Source organism: Echinops telfairi, unplaced genomic scaffold (assembly GCF_000313985.2).
Source record: "Echinops telfairi isolate 266 unplaced genomic scaffold, ASM31398v2 ScPeMD7_31;HRSCAF=116, whole genome shotgun sequence".
Classification (NCBI taxonomy): domain Eukaryota; kingdom Metazoa; phylum Chordata; class Mammalia; order Afrosoricida; family Tenrecidae; genus Echinops; species Echinops telfairi.
Window position 1 is genome coordinate 45,304,847 of NW_022103928.1, and position 20,731 is coordinate 45,325,577.

At 54.0% G+C, this 20,731-nt stretch overlaps 2 protein-coding genes across 2 annotated transcripts in view; one reads left to right on the forward strand and one right to left on the reverse strand.

The window, feature by feature from the left end:
- Nucleotides 1–3,422, forward strand: part of ATG9B (autophagy related 9B) — a 7,890-nt gene extending 4,468 nt beyond the window's left edge. The window contains exons 7-15 of the mRNA XM_045290150.1: nt 20–165; nt 267–420; nt 589–768; nt 1,205–1,441; nt 1,632–1,765; nt 1,921–2,017; nt 2,422–2,545; nt 2,632–2,764; nt 2,940–3,422. Coding sequence (XP_045146085.1) covers nt 20–165; nt 267–420; nt 589–768; nt 1,205–1,441; nt 1,632–1,765; nt 1,921–2,017; nt 2,422–2,545; nt 2,632–2,750 — 1,191 coding nt within the window. The 3' untranslated portion in view covers nt 2,751–2,764; nt 2,940–3,422. The remainder of the gene's footprint in view (nt 1–19; nt 166–266; nt 421–588; nt 769–1,204; nt 1,442–1,631; nt 1,766–1,920; nt 2,018–2,421; nt 2,546–2,631; nt 2,765–2,939) is intronic.
- An 831-nt stretch (nt 3,423–4,253) lies between these two features.
- The window catches only part of NOS3 (nitric oxide synthase 3), a 19,631-nt gene continuing 3,153 nt past the window's right edge, over nt 4,254–20,731 (reverse strand). Inside the window, exons 5-26 of the mRNA XM_004702474.2 lie at nt 20,031–20,122; nt 19,807–19,948; nt 19,536–19,675; nt 19,252–19,426; nt 17,293–17,394; nt 16,600–16,794; nt 16,407–16,480; nt 16,071–16,215; nt 15,797–15,901; nt 11,902–11,969; nt 11,378–11,494; nt 11,111–11,285; nt 9,152–9,284; nt 8,950–9,028; nt 8,659–8,846; nt 7,964–8,136; nt 7,416–7,626; nt 7,237–7,324; nt 6,097–6,218; nt 5,314–5,462; nt 4,880–5,074; nt 4,254–4,664 (exon numbers count right to left, since the gene is read on the reverse strand). Of these exons, the coding sequence (XP_004702531.1) occupies nt 4,503–4,664; nt 4,880–5,074; nt 5,314–5,462; nt 6,097–6,218; nt 7,237–7,324; nt 7,416–7,626; nt 7,964–8,136; nt 8,659–8,846; nt 8,950–9,028; nt 9,152–9,284; nt 11,111–11,285; nt 11,378–11,494; nt 11,902–11,969; nt 15,797–15,901; nt 16,071–16,215; nt 16,407–16,480; nt 16,600–16,794; nt 17,293–17,394; nt 19,252–19,426; nt 19,536–19,675; nt 19,807–19,948; nt 20,031–20,122 (3,030 nt within the window). The 3' untranslated portion in view covers nt 4,254–4,502. The remainder of the gene's footprint in view (nt 4,665–4,879; nt 5,075–5,313; nt 5,463–6,096; nt 6,219–7,236; nt 7,325–7,415; nt 7,627–7,963; nt 8,137–8,658; nt 8,847–8,949; nt 9,029–9,151; nt 9,285–11,110; nt 11,286–11,377; nt 11,495–11,901; nt 11,970–15,796; nt 15,902–16,070; nt 16,216–16,406; nt 16,481–16,599; nt 16,795–17,292; nt 17,395–19,251; nt 19,427–19,535; nt 19,676–19,806; nt 19,949–20,030; nt 20,123–20,731) is intronic.

Here is a 20,731-nt window from a genome sequence, read left to right on the forward strand (position 1 = left end):
GCCGCCCGCGCCCCTGCAGGTGCTGCTGGCCCGCCAGGCCGTCTTCTACGCCGGCGCGCTCTTCGCCGCGCTGCTCGTGCTCACCGTCTACGACGAGGACGTGCTCGCCGTGCAGCACGTGCTCACCGCCATGACGGCGCTCGGGGTCGTCGCCACCGTGGCCAGGTGCGAGGGGATGCCCCGGGGCGCCCGGCCTCGCGGCCCCGCAGGCCCCGCATGCACCCTCCTAACGGGGGGGCGCCCTCTCCTTCCCGCCCGGCCTGCAGGTCCTTCCTGCCCGAGGAGCAGAGCCAGGCCCGCTCGGCGCAGCTCCTCCTCCAGGCGGCCTTGGCCCACATGCACTACCTGCCCGAAGAGGCCGGCGCCTCCGGCAAAGCCGGCTCCTATCGGCAGATGGCGCGGCTGCTGCCATATCGGGCGGTGAGAGCGCGGGGCCTGAGAAGGGGGCAGCGGTTGGGGGGCAGGCGCCGGAGGGGTCGCTTTCTGGGGGAAGGCCACCAGGAGCCCCTGGTTCTCGATGACCGGCGTGGCCCCCCTCCCTCCATAACTGCTTCACGGCAGGTTACCCCCCTTTTTTCCCCTCCGTAGGTGTCCCTCCTGGAGGAGCTCCTGTCCCCTCTCCTCACCCCGCTTTTTCTCTTCTTCTGGCTTAGCCCTCGTGCCCAGGAGATTATTGATTTTTTCCATCACTTCACAGTGGATGTGGCCGGGGTTGGGGACATCTGTTCCTTTGCCCTCATGGATGTGAGGCGCCACGGCCACCCTCAGGTGAGAGCCCCGCTGCCAGCTTCCTGACAGTGTTATGGTCAGCTGGGAGTTGACCTCATTCAAAGCAGACCGGGGCTTCCTATCCCAGCGCCTCGCGTGCCACCTGTAACCTTGTCCAAGGCTCTCCACCTTCCCGGAGCTTTAGCCTCCTGGTCTGTAAAAAGGAAGGCACGTCGGGAGGACTAAAGGAGGTGATGTATGAAGAGTACTCCTGACGGGTACCTGGCACGGGGGACTGGGTGTACGCAGGCCTGCGACCTGTGGAGCCGGTGCTGCCTTCAGACCAAGGCTGCTCTGTTTTGGGAAGAACTTGAGCTTGTCCCCCTCCGGGCCTCAGTTTCTTGGCTCGGGTTTCTTGTCCAGCCTGCCCCTTCCGGTTCCCACAGTAGTGTTCAAGCTGTGTCCCCAGCACCTGAAGGACTGTTCTTGCTTCCAGTGGCTCTCGGCAGGGCAGACAGAGGCCTCGCTGGCTCAACGTGCAGAAGACGGGAAGACGGAGCTGTCCTTAATGAGGTTCTCCCTGGCACATCCTCAATGGCGCCCCCCGGGGCACAGCTCTAAGTTCCTCGGGCATCTCTGGGGCCGAGTTCAACAAGACGCAGCTAGCTGTGGGGCCACTTTGGCCCGCAGTTCCTCCATTCCTGGGCTGCTCAGCGATTCCACTTCATCTTCAGTGAGTCCCAGGCCACCTGACCTCCCCGCCTCCTGACCCTCACTGCTTCCTTTTCTGCTTGGCTCGCTCGCTGTTGATACTAACGTGCAATAACGTGCAATATCGGTGCAACCCAGCCTACTCTCCTGTCAACCTCCCTCTCTGCCTGTTCTTCTGACTGCCTGCTCTTTTTCCTCTTCTCTTGCTCTAGCCAGAGGCCTTCCTAGCCAACTTCCTGGTGCACCCCCTCCTGTCCCCAATGGATCGGAGCCCCACAGCTCCCTGCCCGGCTGCAGCCACAGCCAGCCTTCTGGCCTCCATGTCCCGTATTGGCCAGGACCCAAGGTGAGGCAAGGTGATCTGAGCTACTGGAAGGTAGTACAGGTGGTGGGAGCTGATTGTCTAGGAAACGGGGAGCTGGGCACGATGGGAACATTGGAAAGGGGAGGTCAAGCCTGGTTCTAGGATGTCCTTGTGACCGATTGCATCTTCTTTGCCAGGTGTGTGTCCCCAGTCAGCCCTGGGTGCCAGAAGCTGGCCCAGCTCCCTGACCTTGCTTCTGCTGAGATGAGTCTCCATGCTATCTACCTCCACCAAGTGAGTAGAGGGGTACAGCAAAGAGAAATGTGGGGAAGAAAACAGGTGAACACCACAGAGACTGGGGAGGGGGTTAGAGTCGAAGGAAATATTTAACAGAAGCAGACAGAGGAGGGAGGGTTCATTTGAAATCCCTCTCCGTACTTCACCTAGGGGCTCAGAATTGGATGCAGGGGCTTGCTGCCGCCACATCAAATCTGAGTTCCTAGTGCTCTTATAGGATAGGGTAGAACTCCTCTGGTGGGTTTTATGGGACTAGAAAGTCTCAACTTTCTCTCACAAAGTGGCTGGTGGTTTCGAACTGTTGTCCTTGTGGTTAGCAGCCCGGTGTATAACCCACTATGCCACTAAGGTTCCTCAGACTCAGGGACAGGAGTCCCTGATCCCTCTTCCCTTCCATCTAGCTTCACCAGCAGCAGCAGCAGGAACCGTGGGGAGAGGCTTCAGCCTCTTCCCTCTCAAGGCGCTGGTCCAGCCCCTCACATCCAGTCTCACCTGATGAGGAGAAGCCATCCTGGTCGAGTGATGGTGAGGAGCTGGGGTGTGCAGGGAACAGACACCTGAGGGGATGCTGGGCATCAGGGACACTGCCCAATGATGGATCATCTCCCCAGGCTCCAGCCCTGCCTCCAGCCCCAGGCAGCAGTGGAGAACGCAGAGGGCTAGGAGCCTGTTTCCTGGAGGGTTTCAGGAGACCCATCAGGAACCTGGTCAGACCCCTAGTACTGACTAAAACACTGCCTCAAGGTCAGTATGGTCTGATTTGGGATGGAGACGAGGTGAATTAAATGTTAAGGAGGGAGAAAGGAACCAGAGGGAAATTGGGTGGCTCTTGTCCTGGAGGAATGGGAATCCATGGGAATTGGGGGTGATAAGGATGTTGGCCCCAGGACTAGTTGTGAAGAACTTTCTCCTCCCACAGTCTCCTAGGTTCGGCAGCGACCGGAAACTGGAAGACACACCAAGCCCTTTTCAGAGCCTTCCCCCACCCACACACTGCCGACCCAGGGATGCCATAGTTGGGCAGGTCCATGAGGAACTTGCCCCAGAGAGCACTGAAGAGTCAGGAGATACCAAAAGCCCTGGAAACAAGTCCTAGAGATGGTCCACACACCTGAGGGCGTGGGGAAGGCAGCAGGGAAGGACTCTTCACTAGTTAAAAGCATGCTCAAGGCAGAGGATAGGTAGGGGCCAAGGTGGAAGCCAAACTAATTTCAGGGAAATGAGGTCCAGGACCTGCCAGATCTTGCCTCTCCTTCAGGTCCCCATGGACTTCTGTGTGTGTGGGTGGGTGAGGGGGCGGAGTGGACCCTTAAGAGTGGTGTTTTGCAGTTTACATTGCTGTGATGTCTTAGGAAGTGGGTGGGGTTCATCCTGTGTGAAATCAGTAAAGACTCTTTGCATATGTGTGTGGCTGTAATCTTCTGCCCCCCCCACCCCACCCCCCACATAGTCCTGGAGGCCAAGGTCCGTCTCTGGTTTCCTCAGTCCTCAGCCAAGAGAGCAAGGGAGCCAGAGCTAGCTGGAAGCAGTGTTTTCCAGAGAACTGGATCTGTGCAGATGATGCAGGCTCTTGCACATAGACGCTCCTGTTCAAGAACTGGCACCTCACATCAGCACAAGGGTGCCCCAAGTGAAAAGACAAAGCGCTCCCTTCTGCTGTTTTAAGGGCCTATCTTGTCTGCAAGAGCAGTGTGAGACACTGTAACCCATCAGTTCCACTGCTGTGGAGACGATTCTGAGTCCTGGGGATGGAGAGAACAGAGTACCCCTGTTCCATGGAGTTTCTGAGATTGCAAATCTTTCTGGGAAGAAGCGGTGCTTCTCTCTGGTGGAGCAGCTGGTGGACTCTAACCTGCTCACCTGTCAGCAGCCCCAAATGCTTAGCCTGCTGCACCACCAGAGTGCTTTTCGACATCTTAGAATCACTCATTGATACCTGGTTCCGTATATACACGTATATATTTATTTATTTACCATCTCATCCTTAATAATAAATACTCAAATGACGTAGGGATTGGGTTTTAAAGACTAGATCCCGAGAGTGGTAAAGGAAAGCTAAAAAGCATCTATACAAAAGAGGTAATAGATCCTGGAATATCGCTGCTGGAAGGGGTTCTTCCAAATGTAGTCCAAACCCGACTCACTGCCCTGAAGTTGTTTCTGACTCATAGGGACCCTGCAGGACAGGGTAGAACTGGCCCTGGGGGTTTCCGAGACTAACTCTGTACGGGAATAGGAAGGCTCATCTTTTTCCAGACGAGCAGCTGGTGGTTTCCAACCGCTGATCTTGGCGGTTAGCAGCCCTATGTATAACCCACGAGGCCCCCAGGGCTCCGTAGTCCAACCCCCCGGGGACGGGAGGGGGCATTTTCCAGGAATATGGCCGATTTTCTGCAGACCCCAGAAAGATGTGGGCAAACACCTCGGCAAGGGAGAAAAAGAGTGGCCTAAGTTAAGGCTGGCGTAGAAAGCAAAAGGGCTCTCAAGGACAGGGGATGTCTAGACCAGGCTGGTCAATCGCCCAGGGTACTGCGCTCCGCAACTGCGACTCCTGCAAGGAAAAGCTCTGGGTGCGAATGCGGCTGGTCACCTCCTGGGTGCGCAGGGTGAGCCCAAAAATGTCCTCGTGGTAGCGTTGCTGATCCTGCGCGGGGAGGAAGGTTCTGCCTTGGAACCGGTTCGCAATCCGAGTGGGACTCCCGCCCGCCGGTCTGCCAGCCCCCGCCTCCTGGCTTCCCACCCATCCTGAGCTGCTGCAGGTGGCTCAGAACCGGGCCCAGCTCGCCCCTCCTCTCACGCGGAGCCCCTGGTGCTCCGGAACCCCGGCCAGGCCCCGCCCCCGGCCCCGCCCCTTCGTACTCTGAGCACGCCGATGACGTCGCCGGCCTCGTCCAGCTCCATTTCCCCCTCCGCCGCTAGGATGCGCTGCACCGTTTGTAGGACGTTGGTCGCCATGGTGACGTCGCCGCAGACAAACACGTGGCCACGCTCCAGGCACAGCACGCGGTACACCTCGGAGGCCAGCTCAGTCCGCAGGAGGTCCTGCACGTAGGTCTGAGGGAGGCGGAGCGCGGCAGGTGAAAAGTCTCCCCACGTGTGAAGCCAACTCTGGGGAGGGTCTTGAATGCGGCGGGGCTCGGGGAGCCCAGGGGAGCCTAGGCTTGAGGTCGTGGTCCCAGTGAGGGGCAGGGCCCGTGTTCTGGGTGGGATCGGAGGGGCTGGATGTAGGGCCTGGGCTCTCCGTCGGAGCCCTTCGTTCAGGTTACCCCCGAGGGAGTGCTCAGGGTCCGCACCTTGGGGGTGTCCGGTTCCCGGGAGAAAGCGGTGAGAACTTGGTCAAACACCCCGCGCTGCTGAGCGTCTCGCACCTCCTCACTGTAGAGGTGGTCCAGTTGGGAGCATCGGCAGCCAAACACCAAGGTCATGGGGGCAGGCTGCAGCCCTGCGAACGGCACCCACCGCGGCGTGCTCACAAGCCTTCCGTGCCCCAGTCCCAGCCCCAGCCACACCTGCCCACTGACCAGCCCACACCCTTTACAGCTGGGACAAACTTGGAGGCTGGTTGCATAGACACTCCATCCCTGATTTACAGAAGCGCAAAGAAGGCTGGGGACATGCCCCAGAGATCCGTTCCTTTGCTTTTGTCTTAAAGCTGATATCTTGAAACTCTTTTCAGCCCCTTTCCGACTCCAGCCTTGCATTCTCCCACACATTTAGCCTTCCTCTCAGTTGCCACCTGTGTGTGTTGATGGACATGCACCCTTGGGCACCCTGAGTCTAAACTGGATGCCTTCCTTAGATCGTTGGACACACCTAGGTCAGCCCTGGTGGGGTTCAGAATCCGTCTGGGGTCCCAGCTCCCTCTCTTCCTTTTGTCCTTAATCCATGTCAACACCCACTATGTGTCCAGCATCAGGAATCTCCACCAATAGGGCCATTGCCCCTAGGTGTGTGTCCTCCCTTGAATCTAATGAACTTCACATTTCTGGGGCCCGCTTTTCATACTTCGTTCTATTTCCCTGCCCCATGAGAGTTAAACTCCCCAGACTTTCTAGTCCCTTGGCCTCCAGACTCACCTTTGCTTTCAATGTCGTGCAGCCTCTCCTGCCAGAATCCCCGGAAGGGGGCAATACCCGTGCCAGGTCCCACAAGGATGCAGGGCAAGCTGGGGTCAGGCGGCAGCCGGAAGGAGGGGGCCCTGGAGGGAGAGAGTTTCCATCAGGCCCCCTCCCCGCCTTGGCTTCCCCAACCTTCCTATCCTCAACAGCTGCAGCCCCAGAGAGGCGCTAATAGAAATGAATTACCATATATACTCGAGTATAAACCGACCCGAATATCAGCGGAGGCACCTCATTTTACCACAAAAACTGCATTAAAAATGTGCTGAAAAACTCGGCTTACACATGAGTATATACAGTAATATTGTAAAAGTGCTTACAACAGCACCTGGCTTGCAGTAAGCACTATGTACGTTTTATGAAAAGAACTGGTTTTGCAGACAGTACTGGCTTGGACCTTCGGTTGCTAGAGATTGGACTGAAGGAGCTAGAGTTTAAATTTAGATCGAAATGTAGAAATGTCCTCAAATTGATTGTGGGGATGATTGCACAACTCTTTAAATGACACTTAGACCAAAAAAAAAAAAAAAAAAGATACCTAGGCCACTGTATTGTGTGAGTTATATGTCAATAAAAACGTTTAAAAATTTGGATCAAAGACTACTTTGATGTCTCAGGAGATTCAGAAGTTATAGAGTTGGGGAAGACAATTCTGGGTTCAATATGGGTCTGCTGAGTAGTTCTTCTTGGCTGCTGGGCGGAGGACTAACCCCCCAAGGACAAAGACATGACACTTAAAAAAAACACACACAGGGCCTGTTGGTTCATCACAGCGCTGTCCCAGGGGAAGCTGTAGGTTCAGAGAAAATTAGGGAGTCCAAATTATTGAGGAGGCCCCAATCAGCATGGAGGCTCAAGGAGCGTTCAGAAGTGGACTAGTCAGATATCCCACCCTTGCTAGTGTTAACTAGGTCCTCCCTGCTTCCAATAACACCCCGGCCCCACCCAGCGCGGCCCCACCGTTGATTCTTCCATTTGTCCCTAGCCTTCTGGGGCACTTTCTCCGGTCCCTGCTTGGACAGGCAGATACACAGTCTCTCTTCCTGTTGCCTTTCCCTTCTCTCCTTCTTCACCTCTGCCCCAGCAGCGCCTTCTTACCCCCTGATGAAGCAGGGCACAGCGTCTCCTGTCTTGAGTTGACTCAGCCAGGTGGAGCAGACGCCATAGTGCAGTGGGCCCAACCCATCTGTGGGATTGGGAAGGACGGAGGGCCTGTGGATCACCGACTTCCAGGATCACCTCTATGGTCTGGTCCTGTCCCTCCTCCCCAGCCTCACCTTGGGTCCTGTATGCCAGCACAGCTACTGTGAGGTGGACTTCCCCCGGGTAGGCACTGGGTGCTGAGCTCACTGAGTAGTACCGGGGCTGCAGCAGGGGCAGCTGGGTGAGGAGCAAGGCGGCGGGCAAGGCCACCGATGGGAACTGCTCCAGCACTTCCAGTAGCGTGGGGCAGCGGAACCACTTCCATTCCTCATAGTGCCGGGGGTCCTGCAGGGGACAGGGTGAAGGGGGCTTGAAACCCTATAGCCCTTCCTGTTGACCTTCCTACTTGACAATCCCCAGCCAAAAAAATTCTCCCACCAGCTGATCATCGATACGATTTCTTCCCTTTAGTGCAAGCTAATGTTTCTCAGGCACATGTCTGTGCCAGGCTCTTAAAGACCTTGAGAGGCCAAAGAGAAGTTTGTAATGCTCCAGTTGGGTCGTGGAGTGTCTGCTAGAGTTAGACAGATAAAGACAGCCCAGAAGATAATAGAAGACAAGGTTGCCCTCCAATGCCAAGTGCCAATTGATTTTCCTGGCCTTCCCCATGATGGCAGCCCACCTGGCTGAGGGCCTCCAGCTCCTGCTGTTCGCTGGGCTCTTCAGCTAGGGTGCTGAGCAGTCGAAGAAGGCGAGGGCTGGGTGGGGATGTGATGTCCAGGAAGAATGTCAGAGCCTGGCGCAGCGTGCACGGGGGCAGTCTGGGGTCCCGCACCCAGCCGGGGGGTGGACCACCTGGGGGTTTGTACACAGGGGAGCTCTCAGGAGCAAGCTGGAACTTGAGATGGTTTGGGCTGAGGACAGTTTCGTGAGGGCATCAATGGGATGGACTATGTCCATGTGAGGGGTTTTTGAGAGCTGGTCTGGAACAGTGCTGGATGGGGAGCCTGTCTGGACAGCCTGGGTGGGTTTGGGGGGCGGCAGGCTGGCATGAATTGGGCTTGGTTTTTTGACTCCTTATTTTAACCCCAGGCCCTGGTAAGGAAGAGGTAGACTGGATGTCAACTATAGGACAGGCTAGGCTGCCAGAGCACTCTTGGGAGGAGCCTACATGCTTTGGAATGTGGGTACAGGTGGGCCCAAACGGGAGGTTCTAAGACAGGAAGCAGGCCAGTCTAACGGGAGGTGGGCAGCGCCAGCTTTGCTCCCAGCTAGTATGGCCCTTTGTCAGCTCAGGAGCCAGTAGGCCCTGGGGCCAGAGGCAGGCAGCTGGGAGAGGCCGGCTGCCCACTGCGGAGACCGTCTGGTGGCCCTCACCAGGACTGCCCTTCTCCAGCTGCTCCACTGCGATAGCTTCTGTGGGTGGTGGTGGGTCCTCTACACGGCTCAGCAGGGCCTCGACGAGACCGGGCCGGTTGGGCGGGCACACGCCTATGTGGTCCCCTGGCTGGTACTGTAACCCCTGCTGGCCTTCTGTGTCTAGGCGCACCAAGATGGTGGCCCGGCTGGGGGTGAAAGAGGGGCACATGAACAGGCAGCAAGGACTGGTCGATGGGAGAGAAGGGTCTTGGGCAGTTGGGGAGGGTGGGGGTAAGAAGTCTTCCTCACGTGGACTTGCTGCTTTGCAGGTTCTCCACCGAAAGGACCGTCGCTTGGAACATTTTCCTCCTATGTACATGGATCAGGCCTGGGGGTGGGTGGTGGGGAGCAGAAGAGAGAGATTAGACTGCACTACAGAGCCTGGCACCCTGAGTTCCAGGTTAATGTGGAATCCTGGGCCCCCTGTATTGCAAGGTGAGGCCGACTTCACCTGGCAACAGCTGGAGGTCTTTGGCCTGGGCACTCAGCCTGTATCTCTGGCGCTTCCAGCTCCACTTGGGGCTGAATATGTCCCGGGCGGCAGCCTTGGCGTCTTCTCCCACACAGAAAGTCTCACAGGAGGCCTGAGGTGGTTGAGAAGAGGGGGGTGTGGATGAGGACCCAGGACCTCCCACCACCAAGGAGCAGCCCGAGCAAGGGGTCCCTCATGCTGGCTTTGTAGTCTCCTCCTTCCAGTCCTGGTGGTCCTGTCCTACAAGCCCTGGCTTACAAAACACCAGTTCAGCAGTTGTGTTGCTCTGCGAGACAAAGATGAGGCTGGTGACCCCATAAATATGTGCAAAGCCTAGGAAACCCTGTACGGAGTGGCTGTGTGTCATCATCCACTCAATGGCTGCCGAGTTTGGGTCTCCTTCCATCTGGTGGGGCCACAGGGGTGGAGGTGCAAAAGACTATTAGATCAGTAGCCCCGAGAAGCAGGAGAGAAACCATGAACCTTTGGCCACATTCACACTGAGGTTGGGCCCCGGAATTTCAGCCCCTTCGTGGCCCAAGGGCCGCAGCACATCCTTTGGGTCCCACCCAGGAATGACTTATATCGTTGGTGTTGATGGTTCATTCTCCCAGCCCCTGCCTCCTTTCCTGGAACACAGGCCTGGTCATACAATAGCCCTCGGGGAATGGGTCTGTGCAGATCTTCATTCCAATTCTAGTTTTTCTGCTTGCATTTTACATGCCCTCGTCCTCATCCTGGATGGACCCCTGGCGGCGTAGTGGTTAGGCATTGGGTTGCTAACCCCAAGGTCAGCAGTTCGAGGCTTTCTCCTCCCATCAAGAGTTCCCTTCTTAGAAACCCACAGGGGGCAGTTTTACCCTGTTCTCTAGGGTCACTAGGAGGCAGAATGAGTCTGTTTGGTTTTTGGTTTGAATCTTCATCCTTGGCTTGTGAAGATGAAATATGGTCTTTTATGGAAAGTCCTGGATGGGACGCAGCTTAGAGGTAGGCTTGGGCTGGTCTGTCTGTCCTTACACTGAGCCCAAGGGGCTGCTGTGGGGCCTATGGGGCAGGTCCTGGGAGGGTCTATAGTCGATCTGTTTCTGGTCAGGCAAAAGCTCCACAGGATGGGCTGCTTCCTTCTCATATCACTAAACCAGGTTCATTTTGCTTTTTTGGGGGTGATTTTATATGTCTTCTTTGGTCCTCACCCTGCTGAGTGCAAAATCTTCTTGCCTTTAAATAATGTTCCTAAAATGTCATTCTGACTCAGTCCTTCTCCCGGCCCATCCCACAACCTCCAGTGGTTCCTCTGGTCTTGCCTTCAGTTCCCCCTTCTCTCCCAATCTGGTCCTATTTGTTTCTTTAGCCTGACTCCCTTCTCCCCCAGTAAACCCTCGACTTCTACCAGCAAAGCCCCTGCACCCTGACCTCCTAGAGCACCCTCCTCCTCTACACCAGTCCCAATCTGGTGGGCTGGCACTAACTCAGCCTAGGACAGTGACAGGCCTGCAGGATGTGACCTTTTCTGACTTCTATGTTAGCCTCTATCTCAGACCTTGCCGCTGTCTGATCCTCTCTCCCCCTACCTGCCTGGACCTGCACCCCTCCTTTGTGTGCCCACTAAGGGGACTCGGCCAGTGTCTGACCTAGGCTTCCCCCTGTCAGCACCTTGTCTGCTCTCCAGCGGAGCCTGGCACCTGCCATTGTTAGTGGAGCCGTGCTGTCTACCACGCAGGACCAGGCTAGGGGAGCTGGGTGTTGGAAGGAGCAGGAAGGGACCAGGGAGCCAAGCAGAGTCAGGGCAGCAGCGAGGGCTCTAGATGAAATAGTGCAGGTTGCAACAGCAAAGCTCAGGGATGTAGGCAGTGGTGAGGGCCTCCCCGGTTGAAGCCAGAACCAGGGGTTGGAGGAGGGAAGTGGGGCCAGATGTTAAGGACAGGTCCCAGGGCCCACCTGGAAGGCAGCCTGCGCCCAGCCGCGGAAGGCTTCCTCCTGGCCACACAGCTCATCCCCCTGGCCCATCTGCAGCAGCCGCTCTCCACCCAGCTCCTCCAGCCGAGTGTCCACAGCACGCGCGAAGGCACAGAAGTGAGGATATGCCCGGGAGCCCAGCCCGAACACGCAGAACCTGATGAACAGGGCGCCATCATGGGGGCCCATCCCGAACCAGCCCATGTTTGCCGGGAGCCTGCCCTCCCAGCACTCCCTCCAGAAGCATACCGGAGGGTGCCCAGCGCCCCAGCACTGTCTGTGTTACTGGACTCTTTTCTTTTCCGCCGCCAGGAAGAGACCAGGGGGTCTGAGCAAGAGACACTGTTGAAACGCATCTTGTAACTCCTGACAAGAGAGGACAAAGACAGGTGTTCCCGGGAACTGGAGAAGGGCCTAGGCTGAGCCAGGGCCCCGGGGTCAGGAAGAGGCATTGCTCTCAATCTGGCTCAGCTCCCTGTATCTCCAGAGCCAAGTGGGGATTGGGGTCGAGGACCAGCCTCTTCTGGGTCTGATCTGTCTCTGGACCACTGGCCTGTTCAGAGCCCTGAAGAACGGATGGGGGCAGGTCCTAGGGAGAGGGGGGTGCCTCTTGGAGCCTTGTTCAGCAGGTGCCACTGCACCTGCCCTCTAACCTGTCGGGGAAATGGCCTGAAACATGGAGGAAGAGAGCTTCTAGCTTCAGCCTCTCTCCTCCTGTGTCTCCACACACCTCCCTGCCCTGCAGCCCCCTCAGGACTCCCACCCCCTCTCACTTGTGCTGTTCCGGCCGAGGAGAGTTGTTGTAGGGGCTGGACATCTCCATCAGCGCAGCCGCAAAGCTCTGCGGAAAAAGTGAGCGGCGAGTTAGGGTCGTCTTAGCTATTGGCAGACACTCAACTTTATGATCCTTTGTCATTGTCTTCACATTTGTCGGCCCTGTGAGCTGCTTGTTTTTGTTTGTTTGTTTGTGTTTTTACCTTGCTGTCAGCCAACTATTGTGTACCTCCTTCTCCTGTGGAACAGCCGCTTGAGTTTGAATTGCCTGTCAGCCTTTCTATCAGCAGCCAAGTACTACCCCGGGGTGCTTAATGGCTCCATGATAACCATCATTCGACTGCCCCCTAACGTATAAAACTTCCAGACGTCTGGTGGCCTCAGAGCGTGGCTTCATCCCACACTCTTGTGTCTATGAGAGTAGGTTAAAAAAAAACCCCAAAACCTCGTGGAAGAAGCACACCAGCCTGTGTGACCACGAGCTGTCGAAGGGATCAGGTATCAGGCATTAAAGAACAAAAAATATCATTGTGAATGAGGGGGAGTGTGGAGTGGAGACCCAAAGCCCATCTGTAGGCAACTGGACATCCCCTTACGGAAGGGTCATGGGGAGGAAATGAACCAGTCAGGGTGCAGTGCAGCAATGATGAAACATACAACTTTCTTCTAGTTCCTAAATGCTTCCTCCCCGTCCCACCCCCACTATCATAATCCCAATTCTACTTTACAAATCTGGCTAGACCAGAGGATGTACACTGGTACAGATAGGAAATGGAAACACAGGGAATCCAGGACAGATGAACCCCTCAGGACCAGTGGTGAGAGTGGTGATACTGGGAGGGTGGAGGGAAGGTGGGGATAGGAAGGGGGAACCAATTACAAGGATCTACATATAACCTCCTCCCTGGGGGATGGACAACAGGAAAGTGGGTGAAGGGAGACGTCAGAAAGTGTAAGATATGACAAAATAATAATTTATAAATTATCAAGGGTTCATGAGGGAGTGGGAGCGGGGAGGGAGGGGGCCAAATGAGCTGATATCAAGGGCTCAAGTAGAAAGCAAATGTTTTGAGAATGATGATGGCAACAAATGTACAAATGTGCTTGACACAACGGATATATGTATGGATTGTGATGAGTTGTACGAGCCCCCAATAACTACAAAATCATAGAAACCTAAGTCAACACAACATCAAAATGTGAAGTTATTGTTTCTTGGCCTATCCTGCATCTAAGCCGCTGCACTTCCGAGGGCATCTCTCTAGCCCTTCCCTGGAGAGTTTCTGGGCTCTTCTATGTACCTAACGTGAGTGTGGCAGCTCCGCCCATCCTCGGGGAACTCAAACTGTGTTCTTTTGAAGTGTCCTTTGGGTTTAGAGAACAGAAGAGAAGCCCGAAGGTGCCAAATCGGGGTGTTAGGGTGGACGGGCTATGTGTGTCAACAAATTCTCATAGGATAGCCCTTGCTACCCTCGAAGAGTCAGCAGGTGCATTGTCATGATAGGAAAGAAAAAATTTTCAGCACAATGCAGAATTTAGTTTTTCTAATAACTCCTTGATAATCCCATGTCCTTGGAGGAAATCTATCAAGATTACCCTTTTGGTTAAAAAAATTGATTAATTAAGGATTTCTCTTCTGGAACCTCCTGATTCAGTTGCCATCACCTTCTGAGCTGACCACCTGCCTTGAATTTAACTGGCCCAGCAGATCCCCTCCATGGTCACAGTTCTGTTTGGACCTCTGTTTTAAAGGCACCCTAAGGAGACAATGACGACAAGGGTCTGACTGAGAGAACTTGCCCACAGCCAGCCACGGATGGCAGAGACGCGTTCAAACAGTTTTTACTTAGAATAAACAAGTGCATGTCTGATTTGGAACCCAGGAGCAATGCTTTCTGACTCATCTGCGTAGAGATTTGCTTCTGGTTTTGCCTATTTCCGTAGGGTAGGATTTAGCGAACGGAATCGCTGAGTCAGAAGGATTAAACAACTTAACTGAGGTAGGCAAATTGTCCTCTGGAAGGACCGTCTCAGGTGACATTGCCACCGCAGGGTAGGCAGTGCTACCCATTGCTCATGCTCTCGCTAGTGTGATCGGCAGAAAATAACTTCCCATTCTGTGTGTTGCCGTGATCACTAGTGGTATTGAATCTTTTTATGCAACCCCTCCACGGGAGCCGGCACTAAACCTCCGTTGCAGCTGGAGGATGTGGAGCGATCTGGAGACTGTGGAAGCAGATGCCGTCATCGTGCCTGCTGCCATGAATGTGGCTCAGAACGGCCTCGAGTAGACCTTCCCAAGGAAAATCAAAACGCATCCTGGAAGGGACTATCTCTAACTGTTCACTGTAGGTGTGTTTGGGCGGTCATATAACTCACCATAACTTGAATGTACTGCTCTTAGTGTCTTCATGCTTTGTCCAGATGCACATAACGTGTATAAACGTGCAGCTTTGTGGGATGTTCCCAAACCGAACATACCCGTGTAGTAGCATCAAGAATTGTGTCCTAGAAGACGCCCCCTGTCCTCTCCAGTCATTAGCACACGAGCTTCCCCAACTACTATCCTGCCTTCTAACACCATGCATTCATTTTGTCTGTTTATGAACTTCACCCAAAATGAATCATATCCACATGCTATGCAGCCTTTCTTTCCCTTTTCGGTATACATTCATCTATATTGTCGTGTGCAGTTGTGATTTGTTCATCCTCATGGCTGTGTAGCATTTGACTATATCACAATGAATCTGCCCAGTCTACTGTTGATACTCATTTGAGTTGTTTCCAGTTGAACGTGGACAATCTTGCTGTCAATATTTTTGCTGGTTTCTTTCGTGAACATACCTCACTTTCTGTGGTATATATTCTGAGATTTATTCTTTTAACTTTTTAATTTTTTAAGGTAAAATGTGTGAATATTGAAACACTAATCTTAAAGGGTACAGCTGGACTATTTGGCAGTTTTATTTTAAAAGGAAGTTCCTCTCATAGGTATTTATCCAAGTGAGATGAAAAAAATTTGGTCCATTAAAATCTTTTGTAAAACTGTTCATAAAAATGTATTCATTTTAGGCAAAAACTGGAAACAGCTCCGGTGCTCATCAACAGGAGAAAGGATATGCAAGCTGGGTATATTCTTACAAGGCATACTACTCGATAATAGACAGGCACGAGCCCATGGAACAATGGAACAATGGAATGTTCTGCTGGGTGAAGGAAGGCAGACATACCACCTGCTTTGGTTTGCATCCATGGTGGCAGAAATCAGAACCAGTTGCTTTGGGTAGGACTGCATTGACTGGGAGGGGTTTGGTGCGGGGAATTAAGAACGGAACTTTCTAGGGCTGATAGGGGTGTGAGCTACTTTTAGACTAAAAAAAAGTTAGAAATCGTTTGATGTTTCTTGAAAAGGCCGATGAGACCCAGGGCTGAAGGGGACAGTAGCAGATTTCAGGGTGTTTGGAGGGGCTCTTTAGGCGTAGAACAATGAATCTGGATAAGATGAGAGGCCAGAAAGGAATATAGCTTGAGACGGCCCAGAGATAGAAACCTGAACCTAATGGTTGACAATAAAGTGCTCGGTGGCCGTACTCTACTCTAGTTGTAGCTTGTTTGTGGGTTCCTTTTCAGATTGGCTCTGGTGAATGAAAGCCATCTAACGGGTGTTGGCACCTCGCTTTGGTGAGAGCAGAGGTTTAAAAGCTGAAGTGGCCAATGAGCGGGGTCTCCTCGTATTTCTTAGTTGGGCTTCGTGAAGGCCTTCACACCCCCAGCAGCATTTCCATGCTCTCACTCTGGGGCGTGGGGCGGGGGAACCCGGAGCACCTTCACTTTCGGCTCTCCAGCCACCCAAGTTTTGAGTCTCCCAGTGTCCCCTCTCCTGCCCGACCTTACCTCGCCATTCTCGGGTGGGTCGCCATTTCCAAACGTGCTGGTCACCACCACCACCAGCGTCTCATGCTCCAGGGACACCACGTCATATTCATCCATGCACAGGACCTGGAAGGGGCAGCGGTGGGGTGAAGGGAGGGAAGCTACGCCCCTGGCAGGGCAGGGTTCAGACCTCCTCAGGAGTCTTGAGTTGGGACCCTGCCCCCCACAGCTGCTCTTCATGAAGACCCCCTCCCCGCCCAGTCTTCCCAGACCCGTCCCTTCGGGCTCAACTTACCTTGGGATCGAAAGCCTTGCGGAAGAGCCTCCCCAGCTGCTGGGCGTAGCTCTCCGCCCGGCCGGTCTCCGAGCCATACAGGATGGTTGCCTTCACTCTCTTTGCCATCAGAGTGCCCATGAGCGAGGCTGAGATCTTCACTGCGCTGAGGGTGAGGGTGGGGCAAGGGGATCCTCAGGGCCACGGAGGCAGGGCCTGCCCTGGCCATCAAGGCGGGGGTCTGAATCCAATCTCAGTGAGTCCTTTGGGTACTGAGGGGCGGTTTGCTGCTCCAGACCCCTGCCCTGGGGCTCAATCCTGGGTGGGGGTAGGGGGCAACACTCCTAGGGTACCTACTTGGCCACTTCCTTAAAGGTCTTTTTCCTGGTGATGCCTGTGCCCTTGGCTGTGCTTCCCTTCCAGGGATCTGGCTGCAGAAAAGGGACGGGGTGGGTCAGAGGTGAACAAAGAGAAGATTAGAAGCTCCGAGGGCTGCTCTGGGTGGGTGGGAACTGGCCCCAAGTGGGTAGGAGCCAGTTGGGGTGGGCACCTGGTAGTGGAAAGCCGGGGACAGGAAATAGTTGACCATCTCTTGATGGAAGACAGGTGTGAGGCTGCCAGAGAGAGGGGGCACGATCCAGGCCCAGTCAGCTGGGCACCCGCCCCTCGCCTTCTGCTCATTCTCCAGGTGCTTCATGAAGGAGGCTGTAGCAGCATGGTGGTCCACAATGGTCACTTTGGCCAGCTGGAGGGGGGAGGGGGGAAAAGGGAAGGGGAGAGAGGACAGGCCCAGATGCAGCTGGCACCCCCCCTTTCCCACCTTCACCTCCGCTGCAACTCCAGACCAGACACACCCACATGCATGATCAGGTGCAAACCTTGGTTCAGTATTCCCTGCCCTCAAACCCAAAATAGCCCAAACTCTAGACTCCACGGATGCATTCAACATCCGCTCCCTGACGACTTACTAGACTTACTGGATCAAGGTATTGGGGCTCCCAGGACACAGTGGGTCCCACAAGCCACTGTACCCAGGACCCAGCGGAAAAACATCCCTGTAAAGCATCAGGCCCCAGCCCATGGCAGCAGGTACAAGGAGGCTCCATATTGCTGAACTACATAGGTCCCTACGAACAATGGGATCCTTTATACATCTCAGCCCTCCCCAGTTACTAAGTGTACCCCTCTCTCTGCCCCCAGCCCCCTAGCGCCCCCCTACCCCCTGCTCATTCAGCCCACGCACCTGGTAACTGTGCAGCACCGCCAAGTTAATTTCCACAGCCGCCTTGTCCTTCCACAAGGACGAAGTTGTCCGTGTGTCCAGGTCCATGCAGACGGCCACATCCTGGGAGCAGGGGTGCATGTGGGATTGGGAGAGCCACCGGCCACAGAGAGTGGCAGAGAACATCATTCCTTCCAATTTGGGAAGGCAGGTGGCCATCCGGAGACTTGACTGCCCAGTTCGTAGGGTCCCAAACTTATTTGGCCTACCTCTCTTTTTCAGAAAAGACAGTCCTCGGTGCCCACCCTGGCCACCACCCACTTTGGTCCTAGCCCAGAATCCAGGAGGAAGCATAGGCCATCTTCTTTTGCAGTGACCCTCCCACCTGGATTGTGCCAGTGCCACCCTGCTTCCCCCGGCCCAGGGGATGGTATCGCCCCCTTTGGGAAACATTGGCCCAGTTGGTTCTGGTTTTTGCCTGCAGAGGCACCCCAAAACAGAGAGGGTACTTAAGTCAGTCACTTATCCATCTGGCCTTAGTGTCTTACTTCTCATCGCAGCCTAGGTTTGAGAATCTGAGGAACGCTACCAATCTTGGCCCCCAAAGGAAGTACACATGCACATGCAACACGTGTTCCGACGCGCCCTTTCGCCCCAGTCGTTGGGGAGTTCCTAGGCTCTCAGTCTAAGGTGACCAGACGTCCCACTTTTGGAGGGACAGTCCCGATTTTTAACAATTTGTCCTGCATCCTGCGGTGTTTTAAAAAAGTCCCGATTTTTAGAAAGAATGCACGACAAGCTAGGGAACAGCGGGAGAACAGGAAGGGAATATATGATTTTTGGCTGCCATGTGGCTATTTCGCCAGGATATGAGTTTTATATTATTTTTGTTAAGTTTATAATGTTAAACTTTAATAATAACAAATAATTGTTGAGAACTGATTATCGAGAACTGCTTATCAAAGTTCGCATTGTTGATCAGTTGTTAGAATTCGACCACCATTGTTTGGACTTAATGAACAATGGCATTTTTTGGCATTGGCAACGACGAAAACATTTTGTAACTGTCTCTCAGACGATACACATCGTACTGCGTGCTAGTGCTAGTTAGATAAGTAATGTCAACAAATCAGATAATTTAGGTAATTTATTTATTTATTTATTTCATAAATACATAAATTTTCTTGAATTTAGCAGACAGTACTGGAATGATGTGCAAAAATCATTCGATCATATTACTCAAAATTTCCCATATGGTAATATTTTTGAAAATGATCTTTTTAATGAGGTATCATTATTAAAAATATATATTGATAAGGAAAAGGTTAAATCTTGGGCATCAGCAAAAATCACAATAGAGAACAAATGGTTAGAAATATTTCATCATTTTGAAACAAACCATGTTCCATACAATAATGCACTAAAAATTGTGGAATACGCGCTGTCCTTACCAGGAACTAATGCTGCGACTGAACATGTTTTTTCTAAAGTGTGGACATCAGAAAATTCACAATTAAGTGTTTAGATTTTGAAAGCCATTTTATGTGTGAAATATAATTTAACAAATTCTTGTGAAAAATGTCATGACCTTTTAAACAATGACAGCCATCTACTAAAAAAAATTCACTCAAATGAGAAATGTGCCAAAGAATAAAATAATACTATACATAATTTTTAAATGTAAATTGTATTTGTAAATTGTACTTATGTTGAAATTAAAAAATATATTACAATACTATTTTTGCGTTCTATGAAAATTTTTGTTGCTTCATATAGACCAAATTTTTAATCAAGACACCCCACCTCCCACCCCCGGTCAATGGTGTCCCGCTTTACCAATATTAAAATCGGGTCACTTTATCTCAAGTCTCAATTCTGCTTTGGGGGACAGCCCTCACCGGACCCTCTCTCAAAGCTGGTCCCAGGATGGTGAGGCAGGCAAGTCCCGCCCCCTCCCACCCCTCCACCAGCCCCACTCACTTCTAGAATGTTGTAGCGGTGGGGGTCACACAGGTTGCGAGTGCCAATCTCAGTGCTCATGTACCAGCCGCTGAAAGGAGCCGCGGGGAACTCCAGCCCCCCAATTTCCAGCAGCATGTTGGCTACTGCCGGGAGGGCATACCAGCGCAGGCCCAGGGCTGCAAACCACTCCAGCCTGGGGCAGCATTGGGACGGAGAGTCAGGCCCAGGGGGAGACCCGCCTGGCAGACCACCCCTTGCCAACCACCTCCTCCGCCGTCGGACCCAGCGCTTCTGGTGCTCACGTGGGGTGTTCCAGAGGCACCTCGAGGACCAGTTCGGGGGGCAGAGGGAAGACCTCGGGGGGCTCATCGGGGGCCTGGAGCAGCAGGGGCAGCACATCGAACCGGCCGTGGCCTGGGGTCCAGCCATGCTGGATGCAGAGCTACAGGCAGGGCAGTGGTGATGGCACCGTGCCCTCTCCCAGCCCTGCTATGCTCAGCCCGGGACCCTCACTGCTGCCTTCCCCAGTCTCTGCCTGAGGGGATCCCCTCATGGGCTGCTCTCTGCGCCTACCTCAGTGATCTCCACATTGGCAGGGTCGCCCCGCACAGAGCCATCCTGCTGCCTGTAGCCTGCATAGCGCACCAACTGACTGTTCCAGATGCGAAAGTCTCCACGGCCAGGGGTGCGTTGTGGGAACACCGTGATGGCCGAGCTGTGGAGGGAAGAGCGGGCTCAAGGCTGCTGCCCCTGCCTGGGGGTGGGAGGCTGGGCCTGGGGTGAGGATAATCGCTCACCGAATGTTCCCGCGGTTGGTGCCATACTTAATGTGGTTACAGATGTAGGTGAACATCTCCTGGGCAGAGCTGCAGTCTCTGGCGTCAAACACCTGGGCCCACCGGAAGGAGGCAGGGAGGGAAGCGCCTTGAGTCCCAGCCCAAGGGAGATGGCAGCCCAGAGTTCTAAGGGAGGGTCTCTCCAGCCACCTTCCCGGACAGTGGGCTTCGCATAAGGTGAATCATGGCTCTCCTCCTGTGAGAAACCTGCCCGACCATGAAGACTCACATGGAGCGCCTCCTGCTCTGGCCCCCCTAGCCCGGCCAGCACCTTGTCTCTTGTTTTTCGGATAGGCCTTTGCCTGTCCCTACAGAGGCATTGTCTCACATACTTTGGGCATGTTAGCAGGAGAGACCAGCCCTTGGGAGAAAGGACATCGTTCTGGGGAAAGTAGAGGGTCAGCGCGATTGAGGGGGACCCATCGTGAGAGAGATGGACATCCTGGCTGCCACCCCGGTCCCGAATATAACAGTAGCAAGGAGGGTGCCGGACTGGGCCACTTGTGTTGGAATTGACCAGAGGTCCCCTAACTACAAGAGAGCCTCGGTCGTCATGGGTAGGTGGGGCACCTGTTTCCTGCCAGCCAGGCCACTAATGGGAAGGCACTTATTACTTCTGGGCAGGTGACACCCCCAGTCAGCGGTGATGGGTGTGGGGTGGC